We start from the raw sequence: 12107 nt of genomic DNA on the forward strand, positions 1-12107 counted from the left end.
CTTAAAAGCCAAAAAGCCTACCAAGGTTGCTTATGAAAGGCTCGTTACTGTAAAGCAAAAATCCCCTTTTCCAAGTCAGGAAAAATGGTTGGCTGATTGTAAATTTGAAAGTTACGAAACAATTGACTGGAAGTCGGTTTACCTACTCCCGTTTAAATGCCCGAAAATTACTACACTAATCATTTTTCATTTTTAAACTTTTACATAGAAGACTTGCCACGAATTCCTTTCTCAAGAAAGTGGGAATAAAACAAACTGACTTGCGCACCTTCTGTAAAACTGAGGCGGAAAGTCTGATTCATTTATTTTGGTCCTGTGATGTAACCTCGCATTTTTGGCAAGAATTTAAACAGTGGATAACAACAAACCATGAAAACGTAACCAGTAATTTCAGTCCAGCAATAGTATTAGGTTTAAACCATTTTTCTTTAGCAAGAAAACTCGTCATTTCTGCTTACTTGCTAGCTATTACATTTGGATCTGCAGAAGTCAAGAGAAGTCTCTTAGATTTGAGAATTTCTTAACTTTTCAACACTCGTTCGATGCCTGTTAATTTGTCTCCTGTGCTTCTCGTCAATTTCTCTTGTCAATTTTAATAACACCAATACGCTATTCACAAGGCCGTGTGGCTGATTTATTGCTATAAGCAAATATTAAAAAAATTGAGAAGGAGGGTGTTCCAAGTTACGTTTTTGAAATGCAATTGTAGCGGACTGTAATATCAAGTCATGTTATTAAGATACTTAGTATTGCACCGTAATGTAATGTCTTGTTATGTAATACAATGTAGTACATTGTTTTGTAGGAAAATGTAATGAAATGTAAGTAGAGTAAGTATTGTTTCGTATAAAATAGAGTTAGTACTGTATCTTAGTATTAGTAGAATAAGAACCGTGTCGTATTGTAAGTAGAGTAAATATTGTACCATAATATAAGTAGAGAGTATTGTATCCTATTGTAGGTAAAGAAAGTATTGCCGGTACCGTTCTGTAAGTAGAGTAAAATATTGTATTGTATTGTAAAAAAAAAAATGTTTGTGTAGAGGCTTGTCCCAACCTTTGACACAAGCTAGGATGATGTTTCTGGGACTTCCATATTATCTAGGAAGTTAATGAAGTCTGTTTATCTTTGAAGTACATACTAGTTTTATTGGTGAAGCAGACTATTTTAGGGGTATGGAAATGCAACCCCTGGCATGCCCGACACAGGCTCTTAGCCAGGATTTGACTGGAAAACTGAGCATATAGGGTAAGTGTAGGGTCGCCTCAAATGAACAGTTCATAGAGCAACGTGTAAAAAATGAAATAAGTCCACAGGACTCCTGGACACCCATCTGGCTAAAAGCCGGCCCTGACATACAGTACCTTAGTAAATTCACGTAACACCAGCAAATTATCCTCTCGTGTAATTAGGAGTCACTCTATATAGGTTGTTTTAGGATGATTTTATTTTAGGGATATTTTTTTTACATAAATTGGGATACGGCGTATTTCCAAAATTTTCCCAGGACTATGGATTATTCAGAACGGCCCACCCCCCACCCCCTCCCCATCAGGCTGGGCTACTAGTTTCTATAAATAGAGCGCTTTGCAGTTTTGTTTTCTAAGGTAACTGTACAAGCACAAGCACCAAGTTTTTTTGACTGAATTTTTTTTACTAGTAGTAGTACAGGGCATCCTCAAGCAGCTTTTCTGGTGATATTAGTTAGTCAGCTGATAAGTGCGTTTTAACATTACATAGATGAGGACATTATTTGCCTTCAATCCCGGCCTTCAATCTGTCAACTAACGCACAAATTATAGAAAAAACAATTTGATTTATACCGAACGTTTGTTACATATATAGCGCCCATGCTTAGGAGAAGAATAATAGGATCCATAAACGCGTAGGTATCGTAGTAAAAAAACAGAAAACTAAACGCAGCTGCACCTTTTCTTTATTGGAAAGCTTGTCATACTTATTGACCAACATGACAACTAAAGTACATTTTCTAGTCTAGCAGCAGCTCTATTTCTTTTTTCTTTTATTCGTAGGCCCCAACCCCCAGGCAGGTCTGGCAACTCCTGACTGAGCACCGTTTTAGCGACCAAGGTAGTTTTTGTACAACCCTTCAAGTTCTCAGAAAATCTATGCAGATGCAATTATGGAAGGTACTACTTGATCACAAGGCCCAGACCCACTCGACCGCGGCCAAGTACTCCGAGTCTCTGAAATGAATCGGCCAATGCATAGCGATGCATGCCAGCAAAAACTTGGTGTATGTGTCATCTGTGGCGACGAGAGTGTGGTACTCCTTCGCTTTTAGCTCAAAAGTAGAAAAGCGGTCATTATAAAATTCTCAGTCTAGATGTTTTAGATGTTTCAAAACATCGCTATTTGTTCTGGAACAGCTTAAGGGATTATCAAATTAATGGTGTCGGTGTCTTTTGCTGTGTACACAGGACAATTTAATGAATCATGTCATCAGTTCTTGTAATTATCCAAAGAAACAGCATGTAACCGCTTAATCTGATTTCATTTCCTTTGTGAAAGGGCTGCCAGACCCGAAGGCGCCGCTCCTAAGAACTTTTCACACTTGCACTGGCAGCGATCATGCGTGTGTAATTACTGGTCAGTTTCAAAGTACAGTAGTATGATTAGATTTGGTCGAGAACTAAACACCAACCTCAAAAGAATCGTTTGTAAAGGAACTTGATGTAAAAGGACACTAAAGAAGTCCACAGAATATGTTACCGCAGGTCGTTATATAAATACTTAAAAGATTTGTTGGAATAAAATAAGACTGGGTTACAGAACTTTGTTTTCCAGACAGATATCAATTTTCTTTCGCCGTTTGATTGGCAGACATTTCACTACAACTCTTCCATTCTTATCAGGTCTCCTACTCCATGTTCCGGTGTTGTACTCTATCACCAGAATATTGTTAACAACTAATCAGTCGCCAGCTATTTGTAGAAACCATAATCAGGTACAAAATTTCAATCGGCTGCGAGCCGGAAAATAACATCATTCAGTTTGGATCTTTCCCTGTTCAAAGCCTTTGGAAGTTTGAACAAGGTGTCAACGAACGGCTGGTGAACTCCACGGCTTTATAATTTCTGGTCTCGAATTATTCAACTCATGCAATGATGATTATATGCGTAAAAGGTGCTACGATAAACCTAAACAGACTTTCTCTCCTTTACACTGAGATTTTCGGCACTGACCCGGCTGGTTAATTGTTTTCTCTATACTTTTCTGTTAGCGTTGTTTACAAGACATTCAAGTCTCAATTGATGGTGTTAACTACGTTTCTCGGACTAATGACAGTTAGTAATAAGATTTTTAAGAGCCTCATTACCGCGCTTTTTCGATGAATAAAGGTAGCTGGTTGTTGTCGAACCTTGGCTTTGTTTTTCAGTCAAAGAAGAAATAATTAACCCCTCGTCAAATCCGAACAGTGTGATCACAGTAACTCTTATTGGTCAAACTAGAAAAATACCGCCCGGGCAATCAAGGAATAAAAGCGCATTGTAAACTGAACATTTAAACTGATGAGAGAAATTCCACTTCATTATACTTAATTAATCATTCTTGATTGGCTTGGTGGAGCTGAGTTATTTCTTTACTCCGCAATGGTCCTATGGCATGACGCCATTTAGACCTTGTGCCCCAAGTATAGGAAACTTGAGTGCGAGAATCTTCAATACCTGTCGGTTAACAGGTTATCGACCAATAGGATGGGCCCGACTGACGTAAAACATCTCAACCCCTGTAATTAGTAACGTCTGCTTAAGACAGGCCGTAATCCGATCAGAAACAATATACCGATCCAGTCAGTCACTAATTCGTGTCCGCTCGTGTGGTAATACAAAAGGAACGAGGGCCGACATTAACAATGCAAAATTCGATTTCTTTTTCTATTGAATCGATTATTTCCAGGATAGATCCTCCGAAACAAAAAGAGGATGAGAACAAGGCGAGTCTAGGGATTCCAAGCCGCGGGCCACTGAGTGCCATGCAGAATTTGGTAGAGCTCACACCACGGGGCATTGACTTCAATTATTTGGAGGAGACCGTCCCAGCATCCGAAATGGCGCGAGAAAAATTGGACAAACATTTTCACGGAGAAAACGTAATGGACCACCCTACTACTTTGCCATCAAGTAAGTCTCATATTTACAATTTTGTGTTCTAAAAACTGGCACCGGTTAATTAAATTCAAGTTCTAAAGGAATGTAGGCGCCGCAATAACAGAAAGTAAGCTTTTAACTTTTAGAATGTCATCGTTTGTTAAGATTGATCTTTGAAAACGTTTTGCAAGCAATAAGGCAGTGTGACAACCAAATGCCGTGTTATTACGTTCTGTGTTACCTTGCCTTTAATACTCCAGAAAGAGGCGATTACTTTCGGAAGCAGCTAACAAGTTGTTACGTTTGGTCAAGTCATTCTCTGTAGCTAACCTAAGTAGTGTTTTATAACATGAGTTGAACGCAACAAACTGAAACATATTTGTTGTTTATTGTAAACCAGGAGAGAGAGGCCAAGCCAGTCCAAACTCGCTCAGTGAAAGTGATGATCTAGAGGACGAACAAGGAGATCAAAATTCCGACTCCGAGGGAGGAACCAAATCGAGACGTAAAAGAACAGCTTTTACCAGCCAGCAACTCCTAGAACTTGAACGAGAATTTCACACAAAAAAATATCTTTCATTAGAGGAAAGATCGCAGATTGCGAGGACATTAAAGCTTAGTGAAGTTCAAGTGAAAATTTGGTTTCAGAACAGACGCGCAAAATGGAAGCGAGTAAGGACGCTCGGTGGAGTTCAAGTTCACGGCAACAGGAAGCTTCATGCTCCTAAACTTGTTGTCCCAATTCCAATCCATGTGAACAGATACGGATCAAAGAACCAACTTTACATTTCATGAAAAAAATATATTTATTGTCGTAAGAGGGATGATCAAGGAGGCAGTTTTTGACTGGCAATTCATGACTTGGAAATGTCTTAGTGTCGGTGACAAGAGTCAGTACTAAAAGAGTAATGCTGACTTTTATGAACGTACTTTCTGTTCAACGGTTTTGTTCAGGTTGTTCTTATGAAGTGGATCTTCAAATGATATGGTAGATTTGTCCTTTGAAATGGACTGATATGAGCGGAATTACCGTGACAAGAAAGGATATTGATAAACAGCAAGTCATGGGATCTACATGAAGCAAAACACCGCTTCAATCAATTCTGTTATCTTCGAGTGCCTCACACTTCGTCTTGACTCTTTATAAACGCAACTTAAAATGGCAGAATATTTACATCTTCAGTGATGTCTTATCAAAATCCCACATTCTTAAGAAAAGCATTAAAGAATTATAGGAAATACAGCCTTGTCGTTAACGCCATACAGGAATTACAAATACACAGAGTTTGCTTGAATCCTGGCTGTGTATTTTTGCTCTGTCTTTTTCGCACCTCTGTCGCCAGCGTGTCTACATTTTAATACTCAGGGAACCTTGCGGCAACTGTTGAGGGTGTGAATTTAACATCTTTTAATAAGCAGTAATTCCTTTGAATCTAGAACTAATCTGGCACTTCACACCTGAAGAAACTAAAACGGTGGGGTTTCTAACCATAAAATATTTAAAAAATCGAGTCGAAACAACGGTGATGAGTGGAACGATAGCTGTGAAGGTCGATGTTTTATGCTGTTTCATGTAATTGAAGCAGTCGGATGTGTCACCTAGGGAAATAAAAATAATAATTTTAAGAGGTTACTGAAAGTAGACAAAACCTGGCTGTGCTTGGTCGGCGAGCAGACTTTTTTATTGTATGAATTTCTTAGGATATGTGCCTTCGGATTTGGAGTTTAAAAAGGTTGCTGGGTTCAAGAATATTATGTTGAAAGTTCCATGATTTCTACAGCTAACGGGATCCAAACAATGTCGAAGAATTTAAATTAATCACTTTGCGACTACTGCAAGCTCGTAAATAAAGATCTGGTCACCGAACTGATGTGAAGAGAAAGGTCACTGTAGTGTTTAATTTGTTAAAATTAAACGGAATATGAAAGCACCACACGTTTCCTTTTATGTCAATTGACAGAAGATGTCTCGAATGGTTCTCTCGAGCGGTGCAACTATATAAACTCGGTGGCTTCGTGAATGGTTAGCAAGTCTCTTTAAACATGACATATACTTGATACAACTAACTTGCTCTTCAGATCTTGTCAAAATAAAATTAATATTCAATTTTTTGGTTTTAAAAAGCTTTCAACTTCGCGTTTGTGGCATGATACATACACATGTGAAGTTTGTGACCGAAACTCGACCGTTCGCGCACGGCACTCGACTATCTATATATTCTGACAAAGTGAACTTGGTATTACGAAAAACATCAATTTTAAATCATATGTAAAACTTTCAATCTATCCTCCAAGTCTTCTACAGATTATACTGATAGCTATGGGTGGCAAGGTATTTCTTGTCCGAGGCTCCAAGCAATGCAGAGTCACATCATAAAAAGACATGATTTAAATGTGTACCTGTAAAGCAAAAACTACAGCATTGACTCGTTCTACTTACTTGCGAATGTATCTGAGAGATATTCCAAAAATAATAATTAATGCAGGAACTTACATAAATAGAGTACCGCTATTGTGAAACCTGTTTCAACTAACGATAATAACATGAAGAGTTTATCTGTTTTAGATTTTTGCATTGTACCTCTGCAGTTGAGATTTCTGCAGTGTATCTCTGCAGTTAAGTCCCTTAGAAATCCAAAGACCCTATAAACAGAGGAGGAGGAATCAGGAAGAATCGTAAAAATGAAAAAATGCAACGTTTTGATTAATGTTTCCCTTGTTTTTTTTTCCTAAAAGCTTGTTAACCAGGCAAAGAAGCACAGCAAGGGTGGTAAACAGTCGCGTCCTCAGTATACAAACAAAACAAGAGGCAACGGAATCTTCGATGGGGCAACTAAAGCATGTCAAAATTTAAGTATGTTTTTCTAGAGAATCTTGCTCAGAAATTCGTGAAAAGAGTGTCTATGATGATGTTGTTTTTATAGCAAATCTACAGGCAAGGCCTTTGTTACCGGAAATTCGAAGCCCCCCTCTGTAACACCTAATGTGGATATGTGTTGAACAGATAAGAAGTGATAGGACATCTTCATTTCCTTTTCATTCAAAATCACGAGTTTAAACTGCACATGAAAAGAGTCGAACTTACATTATCAGGACGTTTTCCTTTCTTTGAGTGTTTATTATGTAAGGAGTATCCTGGCACATGCACTCATACATTCGTGGTAGATAATGTCAGCTCATATTAGAGGATCACGGTAGCTTTGTCACAGGATCTGCTGTTCATGAATATAATCCTTATAGCATCACCTTGAGTTAGCAAACCTCATCAGAGGAAGTCTACTCTAAATTCTTTAGGCTTCGTGTTTTGGCGAGCCTTGGCAGACATATTTAATCAGATTTTCGCCTACCTTTGGCGATAATTAATGACATCTGTCAAATTTGATTAATTACAGCGGCACCTTTTAAAGAGGGTTTGTTTGGTTTTAAATAACCCTTAGGAAATCGAATGCTATTGGTAGATTTTCGGATTAGGAAATAGATCTCTTTCGTTCTGTGCGTTCTAAAAAGGTTGCAACATTTTGCAGCCATTAAAACGACACTGATTCACGAATATAAAAAGAGGCAAGTTGTAAAAATCAAACATAGTGTATGAAAAGTTCCTGGGAAACATCACGCTCCACCGCTAGTGTCAAAATGCTGATTAATGCTTTTCAATGTCGCCAGTAATGCTTTATTATTCATGCTGTTCTTATGAGAGTAGCCACTTGCTTAACCTCAACCGACTCGCGGCTGGGTTAAGGCAACAGCAAGACCCAGCAAAGTAAGTGAATTATTTCCCGACGTTTTCCTTGTTGCTGTTTTGTTTACCCCCGATCAAACAGTAAAACGTGTTTGGAAACAGAGCAAACAGTAATTTCAGAACAATTCTTTCGCAAACTTTGTCACCTTAGTTTGAAAGCTTATTAGTCCAGGCAGACCCGCAGGCGCCGGCTACTCTGCTGTACGATATTTCACACTTTCAGCGACAGGCGAAAAATACTGTTAACTGTTACCGGAATAAATGGTTTATTTTTGCAGACGTTTTGTCACGCCTGATCAGTAATTTGCCATATTAATTTGTAAACCCATACATAATTATTTTATCGAGTCCATCACAAAGGAATAACATTTAACCTTTCGATGTAGCTGTGAGTACAGGGTATCGCAGAATAAAAACAATAAATCGATTTCCGTCTACACATTCAGTATATGATCCTCTCAAAAACCACGAGCTTTATTTATTTAACAACAAGCGTTATTTTCCCCCTTCCGGGATTGTATAGAAAATGAGGAGTATAGCAAATGAAGAGTATGGAAAATGAGGAGACTGCAAAGTCAGGAGTGTGGAAAATAAGGACTATGGAAAATAAGGACTATGGAAATTAAAGAGTCTGGAAAATGAGGGGTGTGGAAAATGAAGAGTATAGAAAATAAGCACAATAAGGAGTATAAAAAATAAAGAGTATGGAAAATGAGGACTGTGCAAAATGACGAGAGTGGAAAATGAGGAGTGTCGAAAATGAGGAATGTGGAAAATAAGGAGTGTGGAAAATGAGGAGTGTGGAAAATCAGGAGTGCGGAAAGTGAGGAGTATGGAAAATGAGGAGTATGGAAAATGAGGAGTCTGGAAAATGAGGAGTCTGGATAATGAGGAGTATGGAAAATGAGGAGTCTGGATAATGAGGAGTGTAGAAAGTGAGGCGTGTAAAAAATGAGGAGTGTGGAAAGTGAGGAGTATGGAAAATAAGGAGTGTGGAAAATCAGTGTGGAAAATGAGGAGTGTGGAAAATGAGGAGTGTGGAAAATGAGGAGTGTGAAAAATAAGGAGTGTGGAAAGTGAGGAGTAGGGAAAATAACGAGTATGGAAAATGAGGAGTGTGGAAAATGAGGAGTATGGAACATGAGGAGGGTAAAAAATGAGGAGTATGGAAAATGAGGAGTGTGGAAAATGAGGAGTATGGAACATGAGGAGGGTAAAAAATGAGGAGTGTGGAAAATGAGGAGTATGGAACATGAGGAGGGTAAAAAATGAGGAGTGTGGAAAATAGGGAGTGTGGAAAATCAGTGTGGAAAATGAGGAGTATGGAAAATGAGGAGGGTAAAAAATGAGGATTGTGGAAAATGAGGAGTGTGCAAAATGAGGAGTATGGAACATGGGGAGGGTAAAAAATGAGGAGTGTGGAAAATCAGTGTGGAAAATGAGGAGTATGGAAAATGAGGAGTGTGGAAAATGAGGAGTATGGAACATGAGGAGGGTAAAAAATGAGGAGTCTGGAAAATGAGGAGTCTGGAAAATGAGGAGTGTGGAAAATGAGGAGTGTGGAAAATGAGGAGTATGGAACATGGGGAGGGTAAAAAATGAGGAGTATGGAAAATAGGGAGTGTGGAAAATCAGTGCGGAAAATGAGGAGTATGGAAAATGAGGAGTGTGGAAAATGAGGAGTATGGAACATGAGGAGGGTAAAAAATGAGGAGTGTGGAAAATGAGGAGTATGGAAAATGAGGAGTGTGGAAAATGAGGAGTATGGAACATGAGGAGGGTAAAAAATGAGGAGTGTGGAAAATGAGGAGTGTGGAAAATCAGTGTGGAAAATGAGGAGTATGGAACATGAGGAGGGTAAAAAATGAGGAGTGTGGAAAATGAGGAGTGTGGAAAATGAGGAGTATGGAACATGGGGAGGGTAAAAAATGAGGAGTATGGAAAATAGGGAGTGTGGAAAATCAGTGTGGAAAATGAGGAGTATGGAAAATGAGGAGTGTGGAAAATGAGGAGTATGGAACATGAGGAGGGTAAAAAATGAGGAGTATGGAAAATGAGGAGTGTGGAAAATGAGGAGTATGGAACATGAGGAGGGTAAAAAATGAGGAGTATGGAAAATGAGGAGTGTGGAAAATGAGGAGTATGGAACATGAGGAGGGTAAAAAATGAGGAGTATGGAAAATGAGGAGTGTGGAAAATGAGGAGTATGGAACATGAGGAGGGTAAAAAATGAGGAGTATGGAAAATGAGGAGTGTGGAAAATGAGGAGTATGGAACATGAGGAGGGTAAAAAATGAGGAGTGTGGAAAATAGGGAGTGTGGAAAATCAGTGTGGAAAATGAGGAGTATGGAAAATGAGGAGGGTAAAAAATGAGGAGTGTGGAAAATGAGGAGTGTGCAAAATGAGGAGTATGGAACATGGGGAGGGTAAAAAATGAGGAGTATGGAAAATAGGGAGTGTGGAAAATCAGTGTGGAAAATGAGGAGTATGGAAAATGAGGAGTGTGGAAAATGAGGAGTATGGAACATGAGGAGGGTAAAAAATGAGGAGTGTGGAAAATGAGGAGTATGGAACATGAGGAGGGTAAAAAATGAGGAGTATGGAAAATGAGGAGTGTGGAAAATGAGGAGTATGGAACATGAGGAGGGTAAAAAATGAGGAGTGTGGAAAATAGGGAGTGTGGAAAATCAGTGTGGAAAATGAGGAGTATGGAAAATGAGGAGTGTGGAAAATGAAAAGTATGGAAAATAAGGAGTGTGGAAAACGAAAAGTATGGAAAATGAGGAGTGTGGAAAACGAAAAGTATGGAAAATGAGGAGTGTGGAAAATGAGGAGTGTGGAAAATGAGGAGTGTGGAAAGTGAGGAGTATGGAAAATGAGTATGGAAAATGAGGAGTGTGAAAAATAAGGAGTGTCAAAAATAACGAGTATGGAAAATGAGGAGTGTGGAAAATGAAAAGTATGGAAAATGAGGAGTGTGGAAAATGAGGAGTGTGGAAAGTGAGGAGTATGGAAAATGAGGAGTGTGGAAAATGAGGAGTGTGAAAAATAAGGAGTGTGAAAAATAACGAGTATGGAAAATGAGGAGTGTGGAAAATGAAAAGTATGGAAAATGAGGAGTGTGGAAAACGAAAAGTATGGAAAATGAGAAGTGTGGAAAATGAGTATGGAAAATAATGAGTATGGAAAGTGAAGACTGTGGAAAATAAGGAGTGTGGAGAACGAGGAGTATGAAAAGTAAGGAGTGTGGAAAATGAGGAGTGTGGCAAATAAGGAGTGTGGAAAACGAGGAGTGTGGAAAATGTGGAGTGTCGAAAATGAGGAATGTGGAAAATGAGGAGTGTGGAAAGTGAGGAGTGTGGAAAATCAGCAGTGCGGAAAGTGAGGAGTATGGAAAATAAGGAGTGTGGAAAATGAGGACTATGGAAACTGAGGAGTGTGGAAAATGAGCAGTGTAGAAAGTGAGGCATGTAAAAAATAAGGAGTGTGGAAAATGAGGAGTGTAGAAAGTGAGGTGTATGGAAAATGAGGAGTATGAAAAGTGAGGAGTATAGAAAATGAGGAGTATGGAAAATGAGCAGTGTGGAAAGTGAGGTGTATGGACAATGAGGAGTGTGGAAAATGAGGGGTGTGGAAAATGAGGAGTGTGCAAAATGATATGGAAAATGAGGAGTGTGGAAAATGAGGGGTGTACAAAATGAGGAGTGTGGAAAATGAGGAGTATGGAAAATAAGGAGTGTGGAAAGTGAAGAGTGTGGAAAATGAGGAGTGTAAAAAATGAGGAGTATGAAAAATGACGAGTGTGGAAAATAAGGAGTGTAGAAAATGAGGGGTATGGAAAACGAGTAGTATGGAAAATGGGGAGTGTGGAAAGTGAGGAGTAAGGAAAATGAGGAGTATGGAAAATGAGGAGTATAGAAAATGAGGAGTGTGCAAAGTAAGGAGTGTGAAAAGTGAGGACTGTGGAAAATAAGGAATATAGAAAATGAGAAGTGTGCAAAAAATGAGGAGTGTGGAAAATGAGGAGTGTGGAAACTGAGGAGTGTGGAAAATGAGGAGTATGGAAAATAATGAGTATGGAAAGTGAGGAGTGTGGAAAATGAAAAGTATGGAAAATGAGGAGTATGGAAAATGAGGAGTGTGGAAAATGAAAAGTATGGAAAATGAGGAGTGTGGAAAATGAGGAGTGTGGAAAACGAAAAGTATGGAAAATGAGAAGTGTGGAAAATGAGGAGTATGGAAAATAATGAGTATG

The 12107-nt window shown here is 38.8% G+C and overlaps 2 protein-coding genes across 2 annotated transcripts; one reads left to right on the forward strand and one right to left on the reverse strand.

The window, feature by feature from the left end:
* Positions 1-1852: 1852 nt before the first annotated feature.
* LOC145487556 (uncharacterized) lies at positions 1853-4934 on the forward strand. Its single transcript, XM_081466384.1, has 2 exons — positions 1853-4145; positions 4513-4934. Exons 1-2 carry the CDS (start codon positions 3878-3880, stop codon positions 4905-4907), a joined length of 663 nt encoding a protein of 220 aa, XP_081322510.1. The 5' UTR covers positions 1853-3877; the 3' UTR covers positions 4908-4934.
* A 586-nt stretch (positions 4935-5520) lies between these two features.
* On the reverse strand, positions 5521-7465 carry LOC145487578 (uncharacterized). The gene is made up of 3 exons (XM_081466405.1): positions 7198-7465; positions 6694-6755; positions 5521-5711 (listed from the first exon to the last, which is right to left on the reverse strand). The coding sequence occupies exons 1-3, from the start codon at positions 7266-7268 to the stop codon at positions 5521-5523; spliced, it is 324 nt and encodes a 107-aa protein (XP_081322531.1). The 5' UTR covers positions 7269-7465.
* Between the last annotated feature and the right edge of the window lie 4642 nt (positions 7466-12107).

Source organism: Orbicella franksi, chromosome 5, assembly GCF_964199315.1.
Source record: "Orbicella franksi chromosome 5, jaOrbFran1.1, whole genome shotgun sequence".
Lineage (NCBI taxonomy): Eukaryota > Metazoa > Cnidaria > Anthozoa > Scleractinia > Merulinidae > Orbicella > Orbicella franksi.

Excerpts from the sequence above, each read along its gene's own strand:
- LOC145487556 (XM_081466384.1), top strand. The coding sequence starts at position 3,878 with ATGCAAAATTCGATTTCTTTTTCTATTGAATCGATTATTTCCAGGATA. Across the intron at positions 4,146-4,512 it reads CCCTACTACTTTGCCATCAA|GAGAGAGAGGCCAAGCCAGT; the intron begins GTAAGTCTCATA and ends ATTGTAAACCAG.
- LOC145487578 (XM_081466405.1), bottom strand. The coding sequence starts at position 7,268 with ATGTATGAGTGCATGTGCCAGGATACTCCTTACATAATAAACACTCAA. Across the intron at positions 6,756-7,197 it reads AAGGAAAACGTCCTGATAAT|GGTCTTTGGATTTCTAAGGG; the intron begins GTAAGTTCGACT and ends CTCTGTTTATAG. Across the intron at positions 5,712-6,693 it reads CAGAAATCTCAACTGCAGAG|GTGACACATCCGACTGCTTC; the intron begins GTACAATGCAAA and ends TTATTTCCCTAG.